This window comes from Sprattus sprattus, assembly GCF_963457725.1.
Source record: "Sprattus sprattus genome assembly, chromosome: 8".
NCBI lineage: Eukaryota > Metazoa > Chordata > Actinopteri > Clupeiformes > Clupeidae > Sprattus > Sprattus sprattus.
In genome coordinates, this window is record NC_137927.1 from 17499872 (window position 1) to 17516485 (window position 16614).

The 16614-nt window shown below is 45.6% G+C and overlaps 1 protein-coding gene across 1 annotated transcript in view; it reads right to left on the reverse strand.

The window, feature by feature from the left end:
- The window catches only part of map2k5 (mitogen-activated protein kinase kinase 5), a 44740-nt gene that overhangs the window by 10248 nt on the left and 17878 nt on the right, over positions 1-16614 (reverse strand). Inside the window, exons 13-20 of the mRNA XM_080843008.1 lie at positions 16118-16166; positions 15916-15989; positions 14799-14849; positions 14142-14213; positions 12635-12664; positions 6577-6603; positions 6137-6169; positions 907-968 (exon numbers count right to left, since the gene is read on the reverse strand). Of these exons, the coding sequence (XP_080699134.1) occupies positions 907-968; positions 6137-6169; positions 6577-6603; positions 12635-12664; positions 14142-14213; positions 14799-14849; positions 15916-15989; positions 16118-16166 (398 nt within the window). The remainder of the gene's footprint in view (positions 1-906; positions 969-6136; positions 6170-6576; positions 6604-12634; positions 12665-14141; positions 14214-14798; positions 14850-15915; positions 15990-16117; positions 16167-16614) is intronic.

Below are 16614 nucleotides of genomic sequence, written 5' to 3' on the forward strand. Positions count from 1 at the left end.
CCAAACACATCTGGCTGTTGCCATGGAACCCAAAGGTCCATTGGGGGTGTTAATGTGTGTGTTTGTGGGGGGTTAACGGTACTTGGGAGTATGAGGGGATTTGAGAATAGTCATGGCTCGCAAAGGGTTTTCAGTATGTTTGTTTATACCTGTGTGTGTGTGTGTGTTTACAGTAGAGGTCAAAAGACCAGGGACAATGTAAATATTTTTCGCTGCATCCTGCTCTACTTGAAAGCCATGCGAGAGATAATAATAATAATAATAAAAAAAGCCCACACCAATCAGAGTCCAATTATGTCGGTGGAGCCCCGGTGGGCTAATGTGGCGTCCCGTCCTTGCTAAAGAGTCTCGCGGCCGTCCATTACCCCTCCGTGCCATTAGTCCAACAGAGCCACAGCCACCACCCCACTGGCAGCACTGGCTCCGGACGCATTTAAACAACCTCCAGTCTCAGCGGCGGTGTTAATGAGCTCGACCAGGATACAGGTGCTTGCAGAGCACGCTCAGCCCAATGTCCTCTGCTTGTGTGTGTGTGTGTGTGTGTGTGTGTGTGTGTGTGTGCGCATTTAATCCACTATTAAGTTCCTCTGATTGAGTGCCATAGCGATAATATATTTCTATTCACTTTGTAATGGCGCACAGGGCCGTCTTCATTCTTGGGACAATGGGGGGAAAAATGTAGAATATCTTCTGGATGTTTGAAAAGCCACTATCCTCTAGATTCATTCAAACGTCTATTGAGGGCTCAGATGTGGCCTTTGTTTGCAATACACAGCTAAATAATGATGGTGTGAATGAAAAAAACTCTTGTCTTGTGTGACAGCCTTCTGAGCACTGGGCCCATTTGCGTGAACGGTTCTGTGAGATTTACATTTAAAAAAGGGAAGGGGGAACCGGATTGATTACCATTGTGTGATGAAGTGGATGAACTTCTCGCTGAACTGGCCCATTGGAAGCACAGGAGGTTCCTGAAAGGCAGAAATAACAATAATACAAGAAATTAGACCGACAGACATGGCAAACCATGCCCAGAGAGAGAGAGCGAGAGAGAGAGAGAGAGAATGGGACAGAGAGAATGAGAAGTATGTGAAAAATAGTACTTTCTAAGTTTAGTTAAGAACAAATATGGCACGTCATGCCTTGAGACTGTTTAATACTCGTACTATGCTTAAAACGGCACTGATTGAAAAAGCTCTAGAAACACACCACAGGAAAATAATGTATCTGGGACAAAGTGAAGAGGGAAATCCAGACCATAACCTCCCCCCTTGCAACTAGAGGGAAAAAAATGACTACAGAATTTCTTTTGACCTTGTGGGGTCTGAAAACACTACCCCACGTGTGTAAGGACACAAGGCTCATTTTGGGAACACCTGAACCCCACTCTTTGTTTGCTTGGGACTAGAGGAAGGGGTGACTACAGAAGCTTGCTATTCTAAGGAATAGACAGCGAGACAGAGGCAGTGAAGGAGAGTGAAGGGCTAAACACCACATGAGGACAAAAAAAGAGAGAGAGACAGAGACTGAGGAGACTGTGGACACGGCTGCTAGCCAACTCGCATGGGAATGCTGGACAGGCAGAAAGCCGGCCGTGAAAGCCCTCAATGGCAGGATCCCAGTCAACAGTGCTAAAGAAGAGAAGACTGGAAGATGCTGAATCGAGTTGTTAATTGACTACAAACATGAAGCTAAAGATACTGACACCAAATTTAGATCCGGTGGAAATCATTCTGAAAGATGAATGAAAATCCACATCATCCACAGATCAGTGTGTCTGTACGTGTGTGTGTGTGTCTCTGTGTGTGTGTCTCTGTGTGTGTGTGTGTGTGTGTGTGTGTGTGTGTGTGTGTGTGTGTGTGTGTGTGTGTGTGTGTGTGTGACTGCCTTTCAGGGGCTGTGAGCTGTGTCGTGTAGAACAACTGCGCATGAGAGGGCCAGGACAAACCCCGTCTCCTTTTAATCACTCCAGAGGGAGGACCCCCAACCAATCAGCGTGTCCTCCTCCTCCTCCTCCTTCTGCTCCACTCCATGAATTCAGCCCTCACCTCAGAATACATAAGGAGACACTGGTGAACAAACCCCGCTAAGCAGGTCTATGGTGGACCAGGGCAGCTCACATCACAGGGAAAATGAAGCTGTGTGTCAGATGAGAGACGCAGACAGACTTGATGAGGCCAGTTGAGGCTCAGCTTCTACACAACATCAAGCTGTTGGAGCCAGTCTCTACCATCACCTAATTAAAGTAACAACACACACACTCAGGCTGATGCCAAAAATAACAAGCTTTCCTATAATAACAAGAGCCTGAACCCTTCACTTGCTCCCATTTTCCACAAAAATACCTCGAGGCAGGTTTCTTCTCTTCCTCTCCTGTACATTCGGCTATAGAACCCCCCTCCCACCATTCCCCACTCAACCACCACTACCCCCGCGAAGCATGATACATGCACCTATTTAGATCAACAACAGAGGCCCCCGCCACCCCCTCTAATCTGCCTGTGTGTCCAAAGGGTCCCGGCTGCTCACATGAATGATATACCATTATACCAGCCAACCCTGCAGCGCTGGGTAAACCCTGGGTTGAGTGTGTGTGTGTGTGTGTGTGTGTGTGTGTGTGTGTGTGTGTGTGTGTGTCAGCCATGGTTGGAGAGAGAACACAAACTGCACAATTTGCTCACAACCGGCTCACATCACAGGCACACATGCATGTTTTCATTACTGCACCAGAGGGGTAGGCTGACAAGGTGTGTGTGTGTGTGTGTGTCTGTGTGTGTCTTTGTGTGTGTGTGTGTGTGTGTGTGGCAGTGGTGGGGGAGGGGAGGGGAGGGGTGCTTTGCTTTGATGTGTCCTGAGCAAGAGGAGCCACATCGCGGGGCCCATGATGAAAGCGCCATTGCATTATGCATCCGGGGCCGTCATTACCAGACACTACAGGCCCCCGCACACAAACCCAGGGCCCGCACGCGCTCTCTCCCTCGCCCAAACAATACGAGCAGTAAATATACATGTAATTGCCAGCCACCAATTATCAGGCAAAATGAGATCAGTAATTACAGCGGTGGAAATGAAGGAGCAGGGCTTATTAGTGTGTCATTTTCCTCTGTGCCACAACAACTACACAAGCAAAGAGCATAGGAGGAGACGAGAGCAGGGTTGTTTTTAAATGCAGAGCAGAGCCCACAGATGTCTTGAGGACGAGGAATTACGGACTCCTACATGGCGGGATTTGTGTTGGGAAATGAGATAACCCCAGTGTCCTGCTCTCAGCGCCTGAAATGGGCAGAGTGATCAGCCGCAGCTGGAGAGAATGGAGAGAGGGAGAGGGAAATTAGGAGAATTAGGGATGTTGAAAAGGGAGAGTAGGAGACAAGGACAGACAGACAGTGAGCGAGCCACAGACAGGCAGGGCAGCAGAGGACAAAAGCCTCCTCAGTGGCAACCCGCACCCCCCCTCCTCCTCCTCCTTCTCCTTCTCCTTCTCCTTCTCCATACTCGTCACTTCACCTTAGTCTCTGGTGACCGTGCTGCCCGCTATTTATTCATTCCAGCAGTCCCATGGCAACCCCTTCGTGTGGCACCAATATTAATGGCAGACTTTAATAATAACAAAAAAAGACCTCGGTGACTGTATGCTGCCACATTCAAATTTCACAAGAACATCTGTCACTCGCCACACCAGATTTCAACCTGCGCCCCGAGCAATGACACGTCTGAAAGATCAGAAATGAAACCATACATAATCACACAGCACTCGAAATGAGAGGGTCATGTGCTGATGCTCGAACTAAATAAATAAAGCGTGCAACATGTTTGATGTTGAAGGACCTGTTTAATTAACTTCATTTTCTCCCACTCAAAACTGCCGTGACCTCGCAGATGACTCTCTCTACTTCTCTCTACTCTCTTGCAGTCTCGCCTCGGTTTTTGAAAGACCCAGGAGACCTCTCCGACCGTTCGCTGTTCCTGCCACTTCTGTCCCTCTCCTCTCTCCACCTCTCTCTGTCTTTCCTTTTCTCTCCATCCCCCCTTTCTCCTGCCCCCAAACAGCTGAACTGGATTACTCCTCAAACTGGGTCCCAGGGAGCCGGTATCTCTCTCACTCCTTCTCTCCCTCTTTTTCTCTGTCCCTCTTTCCAACCCTGAAAGTTTTAATTTAGTGCGAGCGTCTCATAAGCCCTTGGTCAGCCGGAATGTAGGTGGCGGCAGGCGAGCTCCCTTGCCTTGGGGAGGAGGGTGGTTGAAGGCGGAGGGGGGTGGTGGTGGAGAGTCGGCACGGGGTGGGTGATGGTAGAGCGGTTTAGACTGCGCAAGGGCGATGGAGGGAAAACAGTTTGAGTGATGCCTCTGCCGCATGAGTAATGAACAGGTCGGTGAGGTCAACCTATTACAACTGCAAGCGCTTAATTATTAATTACGCACAATCTATAAGTGAAGGGACAAGTTCAGTATGTTTAATGTGTGGCTGCACTAGCTGCTCCTCCACACACACACACACACACACACACACACACACACACACACACAAACACACACACACACATACATACATTCCTTGTGCTCTCGTGGCATTTTGTTATTAGCACGTGTCAGCAAGTAGTTCAGGCAGAAAGGAGAGAAGAGAAAGGTCCCACTCACATATCTACTAGCGGGCACACACTCACACACACTCGCACACATATACACACACCAGCACAGTCACACACTCATCAGTCATTAATGAAAATGACTTCGTAATTATACGCGCAGGAGTAAAGAGCACATTGAATCAAACAGTTACACAAGTAATCATTTCGCTCAACCGCGGTTAAACACTGTGAGACACCGCTCCCCTAAATTTTCGGTTAAACTGCGGCAAGATTTAGAGTTTAATTAGCGACGTATAAAAATGTGAGATGGCCTAGTTTGAGCAGCTTCCTTTTAGACACTCTCAGAGCCTAGGCACACACACAGGCACAAGGAGAGACTTGGTGAGAAAATGTGTCACGCACTCTTAAACTGTTCCTCACTGTAAATGAAGTGGAACCTACACAGCTTTAAACAAATCCTAAACACAAAACACACTTAATAAAGTTCAGTTGTGCTGCCTGTGTTGTAGATGGGGAGACTGGACAGTAAAATGCAGTCCTAACTGTCCCTGACCCTGGATGGTGTTAAGTGCTCTGAGTAACCAGGTCGGAAAGTGTGTCAAGGTTTCCAGAGCACAATGCAGTGGATCCATGAGGTCAAGGTTAATGCTACACACCGAGTGGCCTAAACCCCACTGCTGTGAGGCCTGGTCATGCTACATTACCTCTGGGGTGAGTGTGTGTGTGAGTGTGTGAGTGTGTGAGTGTGTGTGTGTGTGTGTGTGTGTGTGTGTGTGTGTGTGTGTGTGTGTGTGTGTGTGTGTGTGTGTGTGTGTGTGTGTGTGTATGGTTCAGTACTTTTTGGATTGCACTGGCATCCTAAGTGATAGTGAACATTCCCTTTGAGTTTGAACTGTTTTGTAAAGGGAGTATTCTATCTTTTTAACTTTTTAAAATTAAAAACACATGCTATTGGTGTTTGACAGCCAGTATGGGAGTGTATACCTCAAAGGTTTATAGCATTGCTTCACAGATGGCTTCAAGGCATTAACAGTTTGATGTGTTGCCATTCAGCTTTAGTAGGGTGAAGCTTTTACCTCCAACATTATATTCTCAAGTAGTCATCAGGTGTGCACCAAACCCTAAACAACTTACTCTGAATGCAGGAATGCTGTCCATCAATGCTTGCACTCACTGGTCTCCATAACCTTGTTGGTTCTAGCACTGTGTGGTATTGCTTTGTTTATTAGTTTCAGACTTTCAGTTCCCAGTTCTCAGTTCCTGTACTGCAGCCCTGTCAACAATCAGCCCTCGGTGTCCATCCTGTACTCTAGTGCCCTGTTTAAGGCTGACCCCTGGTCCCTGTGTCCTAGGCCCGTGCCTTAGCTCTAGCCTTGTGTTCTAGGGAGGCATGCTATGAGCTCTGTGGCTCAGGGCAGTTATGGGGAGGCAGCGAGCGGAGGCACGGGCCGAGCCGCTCCAGCACCCTGCTTCATTAGGAAACAAAATATAAGCTTTCCACTCCATTAGGGATGACTTTAGGAGCGAAAGCACATAAGCAGCCGACTCACCTCATCAACAATGCACTGCAATAACTGGAGAGGCTAGAGCGAGCGAGACAAAAAGGAGACAGAGAGGGGGAGTAAAAAAAAACAAACATATTAGACAACAACACACAATTTCCTTACAGTGCTCCGGCAACAAAATCATTAATGCAATAAAAAGGTAGCAATTCAGATTAATCAAACACGCCCCAAAAAGCAGGGGGGGGGGGGGGGGGGATCCTGGGAGGAACCATTGTGTGTTGAATGTTCTTTATTTCAAACGGCACTTAATCTAATGGCGGCAGTTAAGGAAGCTGGTGTATTATTTTATAGCAAAATGCAATTTGGGGCGAAGCTTAGAACAGGGCATCCAAGCGAGCGAGAGATGCTGCTGTCTGGAGCAAAGGCAAGGAATTACTACATCTACATCTACATCTCCCTCTCAGGAAGCTCATAAAAACACTCACCATTAAAGATCCCTGGTTCTTCTGAATCTGAAAGGCAGAGAAAGAAACAAAAAGAGTGTAAGAGACAGATAGGCTGAGATGGATAGATCAATACACAGATTAATAGATAAATAGAGAGATAAATAGAGATAAAGAAGAAGTGAGGGTGAGAGAGCCAAGTGAGAATGAGAGTGAAGGCAATATGTAATTAGCATGTCATAATCAAAATGACTCACTTGGACACATTACGATCACTGAGGGAAAATTATGGCAACCCTGGTGGCAATTTGTAGGCATGTGTTCACGCCATTTACATAATGAAAATACACAAGTGTTAATAGCCCGCTACTCATTTAGCGAGAAGAGAGCAAGGAAGGGAGGCAAGTGCATTAATTTCCAACATGCTCCTCTTCCTCTCTCCCCTCCAGCTTATGTGGGAGAGCAGAGTGGGGAGAACCATGGGCACTGGGGTGTGTCTCAAGGAGGAGACTGGGGCCGACTAGAATTTAAAGGCATTATACTTTTAGCTTGTTTTGATGCTTTGCTGATGGGACTGCAGTCCTTAAATGTAAAAAATAGAATTCTGTAATTGCATTTCTTAATTTGCCAGAATGGTGTCCTTGGATGCTGTGCAAAAAGTGTGGGCACATTAAGGCACCCAGTCACTTGGGGTGACCCATTATTTTGAATGGCTCTAAGATTTTTCAAGGGAGTTGATTCATTGAAGTGAACCCAAAAGAGAAACATTATGTTTTTTTTCCTCTCTAAGTCCTTTATGGCTGTGATCGATAATGCTCCTAGAACATACCTCTCTGACCTCCTGAGATAAAGAGAGTTCTGGGAGTGTTCTGGGAGTGTAGGTTCTACTAATCTCACATTCCATAAATACAAAATTAAAAAACCTGTATCCAATACCTGATTAACGTCTTACTCTAATGTTATAAAGCTATTTGCAACTGTTTACGGGGAAAAAAGCACACTTGACAAGTGGGTAGAGAGAAAATCACTTTTGACGATCAAACTCCGTTGTGTGCATTTTCACTGTAGAAGTGATTCCATAGACCCCATTCTATTCTCCGAGGGAATATTAAGGAAAGAGCTTGGGAAGGACCCATTTGAGTTTTTTATAATAACAGTGTTATTTCTCATTTCTGTTCATATAAGCCCACTCAATGAGTGTTACGCCCTGTACCGGCCCCGGCAACAATCATTAAACAGATTTCACTCAAAGTAACTTGGATTACTTTTAGATCTGTGTCTTCAGGGCTTAAGAAAACAGCAGCTCAAAAATAAATGGAGATGTTTGCATAAAACATATTGAGCACATCAAACTGTAATCTATTTAAACTACTGAAGGGAAACAATGATATAAAAAAGAAAAACAATGATGGAAAAAAACACAACCTAAAAAAGAACACAGTCAGAAAGCACAAAGGGAACAAATCAATCAGGAGGCGATTGGCTGGCGGCTGTATACACATCACATCAAGTCTGGTGTCTTCAAAGATTTTTAGAGCGAACCATCGAAAAAAAAACTAAAAAAACAACAACAATGACACAAAAACTCCATTAACTCCTGACAAAGAATGCAAATTAATCACAACATGGGGTGAAACTGAATTAAAAGAGCCTTTTTATAATCAATGGCAAGGCGGGGATGAAAAACCCAGCGCTCTGGATCGCTGGCTCAACCTAACTGGCTCACGGGGCTAAACAAGGGCCTGGCTATGACGCCAAACCCAGGCATGGGGTCCCTTTGTTGGGGCACCTGACAGCCCCTCACCCCCTCTGGCTCCACCCTTTCCTACTCCTCCAATGCCCTTCAAAGTCCCCTGCACCTACCCTCGCATCTTGGCAAAACAAATTGGCACCAGATTTGAGCTAATCTCAGGTGCATGCCATACGTCACCGAGGCTGCGTGCACTAGCGTGGCATAGCGTGTCTTAGCACCCCGGCCGACGTGGGGCAGGCTGCAGACAGATGCGCGAGGCTGCATAAATGACAGCTTCGGCCCGAGGACGCCTGCTCGTGCGCTGGCTGCTGCGCGCTCCGACTCAGCCCGCAGGTGAACTGTCTGCAGCGCCATATGGAGCAGGGAAAATTAACAACGAGATGGAAATCACTGCAGCAGCGGGGAGTCTCCCTTCCCTCTCTCCAGCCACCAAATGAAAATTAAAGATGCAAGGCAGAGAAGGAAAGAGAGAGAGAAAGAGAAACAGACAGAGAGAGAGAGAGAGGGAGAGAGGGTGGAAGAAGCAATAAATTAATGGGGTGTGAAAACATGCAACGCTCCAGCACAGTGCCTGTGGCTCTATTTGCCAAGAAGAGAGAGAGGGAAAAAAGGATGTTTCTTATTTTCTCACACTTCCGGTCATTTGTGGGCAAATCACTGATCACACATCAAAATCCTTAAACAGTGGCGGTGGTCCCCAATCTAAAAAGACACAACCATCGAATTACAACTTCCTTAGTTTTTGAGCGCTATCTATCTATATATGTACATACAATCCTGAAGCAATTAGGTCTAATTTGTTTGGGAGGAGTATCCCCCTAACTGGACATCCTCCGCTGTATGTGCAGGAGTGATACCCCATATTGTGAATGGAGCAGAAACACTCTTCCTATCCGTCTGACTTCTCTCTGGAAGACAAACACAACCACACAGACCACCACAGCATGGACATGTGACACTCCTGATTTCTCAGAAGCACAGTAAGGACTCATTCAGTATAGAACAACAGCTAGGCTGTTTGCAATGAGAATATGTTCCTCTACCTTTCCGCAAGGCCCCATTTGTGTTTCTTATTGTACTGTCAGCCAGTAGTACAGTTAAGTAAGTGACAAAGCTTCTCATCACTGCACTATACAATGCGCTGGAAAGTAAAGCAAGCCTCTACAGTACTATCAACTAGTCGAGTGTCATGCACTGTCCTTGTCTGGTTCAGAGCATGTACTGAAAACGTACTGGAATGATCTGCATCATGTTTGATTTGCTCGAAGTAGGAAATCTCCATTAATTCTGAGCCCTTGTTCAGTGAAAAGGTCATAATCAAAGGACTATAATAAATATTACATTACATCACTAAAATGACCCTGAGTACCACAAGCGTGTTGCTAAACAGCACCTGAATAAAGATGGACAACATCTAGTGATACCCCGATAACACAAGAGCAGGGATGGAGCGATCACAGCTCTTGTGTTATTATTCAATGTTTGTGCACAGGCCTGCACTCGGAGAGCGAATACATTAGTTTATGTAATAATACATGCTGGATTAGCATGATAATGGCAGCGTTAATAGCAGTTGCAGGAGCAGAGGGAGTGAAAGCACTTTGAAATGAGACATGCCCCAGGCTCTCCCAACCCTCTCTCTCTCTCTCTCTCACACACACACACACACACACACACACACACACACACACACACACATGCGTGCACACACAAAGAGTAGTGTGTTCCCCTCTATCAGGCAAACAATCATAATCTCACACACACACACACACACACAAACAAGCATACACACACACACACACAACCAGAAGAAGGACAGAGACCGTTCTATACTTAAACAACAGACATCCTACTCATCTTAGGACCATGTCTAAAGACAAGGCATTAAAATACAATCCCCATGAAAATGATTAATTGTGCACAAAATTACACTCTCAAGGCATCAATGGTCTTGCTGACATACATTAATATGAAAATCCCTGAAGGGCCATTACAACCAATTATTACCATTTAGAAAACATATTATCCAAATGTTCTCTCTATTGGCTCAAACTAAAATTAAAGGCTTGTGTTACAGTCCCTAAGCTTCTCATCAAAGGGCAGTTACTCTTTTGGCATGGCCTGTCCTAGGTGGTCCCTTAAATATTTATTTTTTACCAAAGGGGTCGAATATGTTGAATAATGCCCAATAATGGGGTCCTCTGCATGCTAAAAGAAGGTGACTAATGTCACTGCCTAAAGATGGCTAAATAAACACAGCAGCGGTACACTCAACTCTCAGTCCCAACAGTCTCTTACATGACTTGAGAATAAGTTCGTATACTAACACCACAAGCACACCGTCATGGATGTGCCTATTCACAATGCTGTAACGGATTGAATGGTTAAACCAAAAGAAAGGTCTAAGATGCTTTATTCAACAGCCACAGCTACAATGGCAAAGCCACTGAAATGTCTAAACACGTGTTGTATATTTAATGTTGCCTGTAGAGGTACAGGTACATTATCTCCAAGGTAAACAGCTTTGCAATTCCAAGAATGGGATAAGCAAAACAAATCCCCAGTTAGTATCCAATTAAAAAGCTGATGAGATTCACAAATCCACTGGGTCATCTGCAGAAGTCAGTCCTCATGAGGAATAGTAGAAAGCTTGAGGGGTTGTGAATAGATGCATGAGTACTATTGGTTTTGTTCTGTATCTGTGTCTGAGGAGTTATTCAAAAATTCTACAACGAATATGATAATTGTAAATGAATAAATTGTTTGATAAATCGTAAAAACAGTCCGACCGACTGGTCATCCCTACAATGACCCTCAATCAATTATCAGTCACACCCTTGCAGCAATCTTCGCCAGGGTTGAACTGAACCATCTGATTGAGGGCCGACAACACTCAGCCAGTTAGCCTTTTAACAGCTATGTTCGCTAGGCTTGACCGGAGCCATCGGTCATCAGTCAATCCCTTTCAGCGACGACTGTCACCGGGTTTGAACTGATGACCATCTGATTTAGGGTCGAGGGCGCTAACCATTGTCCTACGGTCAGAGAATAAGAATTACCGCAGAAATATTATTTGAAGTTGATACAACCAACACAGCGACCATTACGTCATAATTGCGTTAGGCTTCATAGCTTGTGATGTGATTTTTATGCAACCGAATAACTAACTTGGCTAACGTTAGCCATACTGTTGTCTAAAAATGGGATAAACTCTTCCTACAGGAGTAATTTCCGTCTAGCAACAAGCCAGGACTTAAGTTTTTCTTTACCAGCCAGCAACACGTGTTTGTCCTACAAATATTACATATTGGTGCAGCTCTACCTACGTATGTGCCCCACTACTTATCTGCTAGCACGTCGTAACGTTGATTGTCAATTGAAAATAAAGTAGCTAGCACCCCCAGTTTGGCTCTCTACAGCCACTCAATCAGTTCCCTCGTTCTGCGTTTCAGACCAAGTTAACGATAACAATGGGTAGGCAACTTGCCCCTACTTATACCTCATTCTTGATTGTATTTTATCTTGTTCAAAGTGAATTACTGGAATTAAAATAAAGACTCATTTAGGCTGAATCCCATTACACCCCTTAGCCCTTCGCCTTTCCCCTTCCCCTCCGTTTTGTGCGTTCACGTGGAGGGGTAGGGCTATCCCAATTCACGTTAAGACAGAAAGGGAGGGGTGAGGGAAGGGCTTTCCACCCCTCCAAACGGAGATTTTCCGAGGGCACACTTGAAACGGAGGGGTGAGACCGATTCTGACCGAATCCTGTAGATGGCGGCAATAAGTTGAGTCTGGCAGCTGCCATTAAAGAAGAAACATCGCGCGAGTCCCTTTAAAAATGTCGGAAACAGCAGGAAAAGCATCACACAAATGTAAGTATTTTCTTTGTAATTCATGGTTTTAAAACTTGTTTGATGAAATGTTGCATTGTGTAAACAACAGCTGCAGGCGCCATGTTTGTTTATGTCTGGTGAGTGACAGCTGTCGCTCTCCGGTTACGTAACAGCTGACGCAGCTTACTGATGACGTACGTAATTGTTGAAGGGATATCCCAATTCGAAGGGCTAGCGTTTCAAGCCCTTCGCCTATTGCTTCGTTTGAAAAGGCGAGGGCCAAGGGGTAGGGGTAAGGGTAGGGGTGGAGATTAGAAATGGGATTGGGCCTTACTTAAACTGACATTAACTATCTACTGTCAAGTGCATTCTGCTCCTTGATATTAGATTATCGTTATCGCCCTTCTTAACCATTGATATAAATGTAACAAAAGTACACAAATGTAGGCTACATTGTCACATGTCATTAGCCAGGATGTTCAAATTGATTTCAGAAAGAAAGGTTGACACTTACCTGTGGATATGGGAATGTGCCCAGGGCTAACTGTGAACAAAGAAATTAAGAGATATTTAAAAAAAAAAAAATCATAAATGCATAGCTGGGGCCACTTTGCTGATGAGCAATTACACAATTACTGGTTAAAAACAATAATCTATGCCTACTAACACAAACAAACAATCTTTCTGACCAAGTGTTAACAAAATCTTTTAGGTTCAGGTTTAATCTATAGATGACAGCATCTGATGGATTAAGAAAAAGATTTTGAATGGCCCAATGCCCATTCCCATGTATTGAGCTCCTGAAAAGAAAGCCACAGCAATTAGTTAATAACTAAACCCGAACCCCCTGAAGAGATAAAGGATGTTTGGGTGCAGACAGCTTTAAGGAAAAGCTAGTAGCTGCAGTAAACCTGAAGAGGAACATCACTGACATCCAGTCTGAGCAGGAAAAGTCTTAGATCTCGACTAGACTCACTCAGTTTATTATCACCATCATTCTTATTACATTACAGGGCGACATTCAGCTGCAATCTTTAGATTGATCCAGATGAGTGGCAGTGACATTCAGAGGCCATTTCATTTAGCTTAATATGAGGAGCCATGGACCACTCCCTCATGATCATATCAATAATGTTGACCGATACTTTTCAACATTTACATCAATTACTATTAGAGTTGTGATAATATCTTCTGGTATTGATAAACACTAGTGGGTGGGAGGCAGTCATTTATCAGAGCTGTGGCCAGTCCTGACAGTAACAGATTGATAATCAATAATGCCAATGAGAACTACTAGCATACTGAAATTAGAATGCTATTTCAAAAGACGACCTTATTGGGGTACTATGACAAGAACCACCCACCCTGAAGGGACACACACACACACACACACACACACACACACACACACACATACAGTTGGAGCGTGGACTGTTTTGTGGAGGTACAGTAGGCATGGAGCGAGGGTGCAGGGCTCTAATTACTGGGAGTTCTATTGGCTGGGTGATTGATGGCGCTCTGCCACACTGACTCCCAATCTCAGCATCAGCCATGCTCACCAGGCCGCCGCTGCTCCTAGAAGCAGCGCAGAACTGTTACAGAAACATGGCATGTGCTGAGGAAAGGCACAGGGCAGAAGGTGAAACACACTATGTGTACGTCAGAGATAAAGAGAAATCGGAGAGAAGAGATAGTAAAAGAGCAGAGAGAGAGAGATAGAAAAAGAGAGAGAGAGAGAAAGAGAGAGAGAGAACTGTGAGAGCCGAGCCCTTTATGGAAGTCAGTGGGAGCTCCTAAGAGTGATCCATGAATTGCTGTGGGCCAACATCTGTTTGGACAGCCTGCCCACAGGGAATGGAAGCTCAGCTCACCACATGCTACCAGTCCCAGCGATCGACAACAGCAGGGCACCATTGTTTCTATGGCAGTCAACTGTGTCATGAACGAGGGACACATGCACATTGTTTCAGATATGAAGTGCTCACTGTAACCTTCACTGAGACAAAGCAGGGCAAATTTACCTCCATTAATGAGATGCCAACGCTCCACACGTCGGAGTGGATGCCATACTGTTCCCCCGATATCCGCTCAGGCTGAGGAGAAGGAACAGAATGAATAGTTACACACTACCTAACTCCTTTTTGTACATGAACAGGATCTGCATACTTAGTTATATTTGTTTCTGTGGCTACACTCATGCGTGTAGGGTGTAGGTGTAAGTATGTAGTCGCAGTATGCTTCTCCCTGTACTTGAATACACAGGAGTGTGCACAGCAGTGTGCATGTGTGGCTCTGGCTTTGCAGAGAGTGAGAGAGTAATAATGTCCTGCTGCTTTACTCTGATCTGATCGGTATTAAAAAAGTCCAGCACAGCCGCAGGAGTTCACAGCACTGTTTTATCCAGGGCTTAATCTAAGGGTCTGTCCTAATTATATGTGAGCGGGTAACAGCACAGCTCTTGATAAGAGGGGTCATTTATTTAGTGCAGCATGTGGCCCAGCAAGGCTAAACACTACAAAGGGGGAATGTAGCATCGTTCCATTTACAAGCAACACAACCAGAACACCTGCTGTGCTACTGATGGAGGGGAGAGGGCAGAGGAGTGGCAACAAACCCTCTTCATTTAATGACTATCCTTGGTTTTGGGCTGAAAAAGGAGGAATATTAGTTATACTTACGGCCATATAGGCATTAGTTCCCACGTATGTTTTAGCGATTGAGTTCACCAACTGAAAGAAAAAATGAAATTAAAGACAATATTAGCATTTATTCATCAGTCTGAAAGGCTATCCTGACTGACAGCATTCACCAAACAGGACTTGCACTATAGTGATGCAATGTCACAGTGAGCACAAGTACATCAGTATAGAAGAAAACAAATATAAACAACCAAATTACTGAATTTGATCTTGCAGTGCATCGTGGCTCTGTAAACATATACTCAGCCCAGAAAGGGGAAAAGAGGGGGCGGGTCAGCGTTCAGATCAGACACCTGCCTCTGAAATGTATAGGCTGTTATTGTGTCGCCCGCCCCTCTCACATACATGCTAAGAGTCTGCAGGGACAGGCGCTATGAAATGGGGCAAACAGTAGAGATTTCAGTGATAGTGCAGACAGGAGGAGGGGGTGGGGGGCAGTAATGAAAGGTGCTCCCCTGGTGGCACACTTCTATTTGGGGAGGGGGGGTCCAGCACAGGGACTCTCCTGCCTCCTGCACGAGACGTTGGGGGGGGGGGGCTGATGGCACCACACGCCCCCATTCAGTCCCCCTTCCAGGGGTCATCGTCAGCGTGGATCTCAGAGGAGAAACGGGGCGGTGAGAATTAATTAGAACTGGTGGGCACGTGGAGAGTGATGGGTGGCTATTGTTGCTCTCCGCTGTTTATTGAGGTGGCAAGCCTGTCCCAAATGTCGCAGAATGCAACACCCCCTCTCCAACGCTCTCAGTCTTTGCCATTGTCTCTCAGACAAGCCCTGGCCACGGCCTCAGATGCATATCAATGAGGCGGCAGCACTGACTGTGAATGGAGTAATTACAACAGCTGGATCAGTTTGAGCCACGGAGGCATTGCAATCTGAGGTACAACGGGAGGGGGATGTCAAGCTATGGGAGGGAGGCAGTCCCAGGAGGGTCCTCTGGATCATGATTTGAGCGTGAATAAAAGGACTCTGACAGGCAAATGCTGGTCTGATTGTCAGAGGCTATCACATTTCCCTGACAGGCCACGCTCATAGACACACGCTCACAGACACACGCTCACAGACACACGCTCAGAGACAGGGAGGGGGACATACTTGCGTGCTGACTCCAAAGTCGCAGAGCTTCACTTGTCCTCTTGTGTTCACCAGCATGTTTGAAGGTTTGACGTCTATGGGGACAGACATGGGGGGGGGGGGGGGGGGGGGGGCAAGCAGATGGTAAATGACCATACAAATGAGCAGATATACAAGACGCTAAACGTTATTATGAACATAATATAATATAACTGCCGCTTACCTCTGTGCAAAATCTTTAAGCTCCACAAGTATGTAAGTCCCTTGACCACCTGTTTTGGAAGTTGCAGAAAGACAAGGAATACCACAAGAGAATTGATTTATCATCTCAAAAAACATGTTGTCTGTAGAGCGCTTCACAGAATGGCAGATCCCTTGCTCTGCTATTTGCTAATGTGAACCAGACCACTGAATGTAACTGGAGTCAAAAGACAGATTGAGAGAGAGGAAGAGCTGATAGCCCAATTCCACAAGTGCACCTCCTGGGGGCCTTTATCCAGATAATGAAGTGGTCTGATTGGTGGGTGTTAAGGGTGGGGTGCTGTGCATCAGAATTAACGCTAACTAAATAGCTAAATAGCCATTAATGTTTGATTACGGGCGGGGATGAAAGTAACGGCTGGAGGAGAGGATAATGAAGGCTGAAAATCACAAAGACAATAGATCACAAAAGCATTACGTGCGATGAGCGCAAAACCTCTTCTGGATTTCGCAGAACCA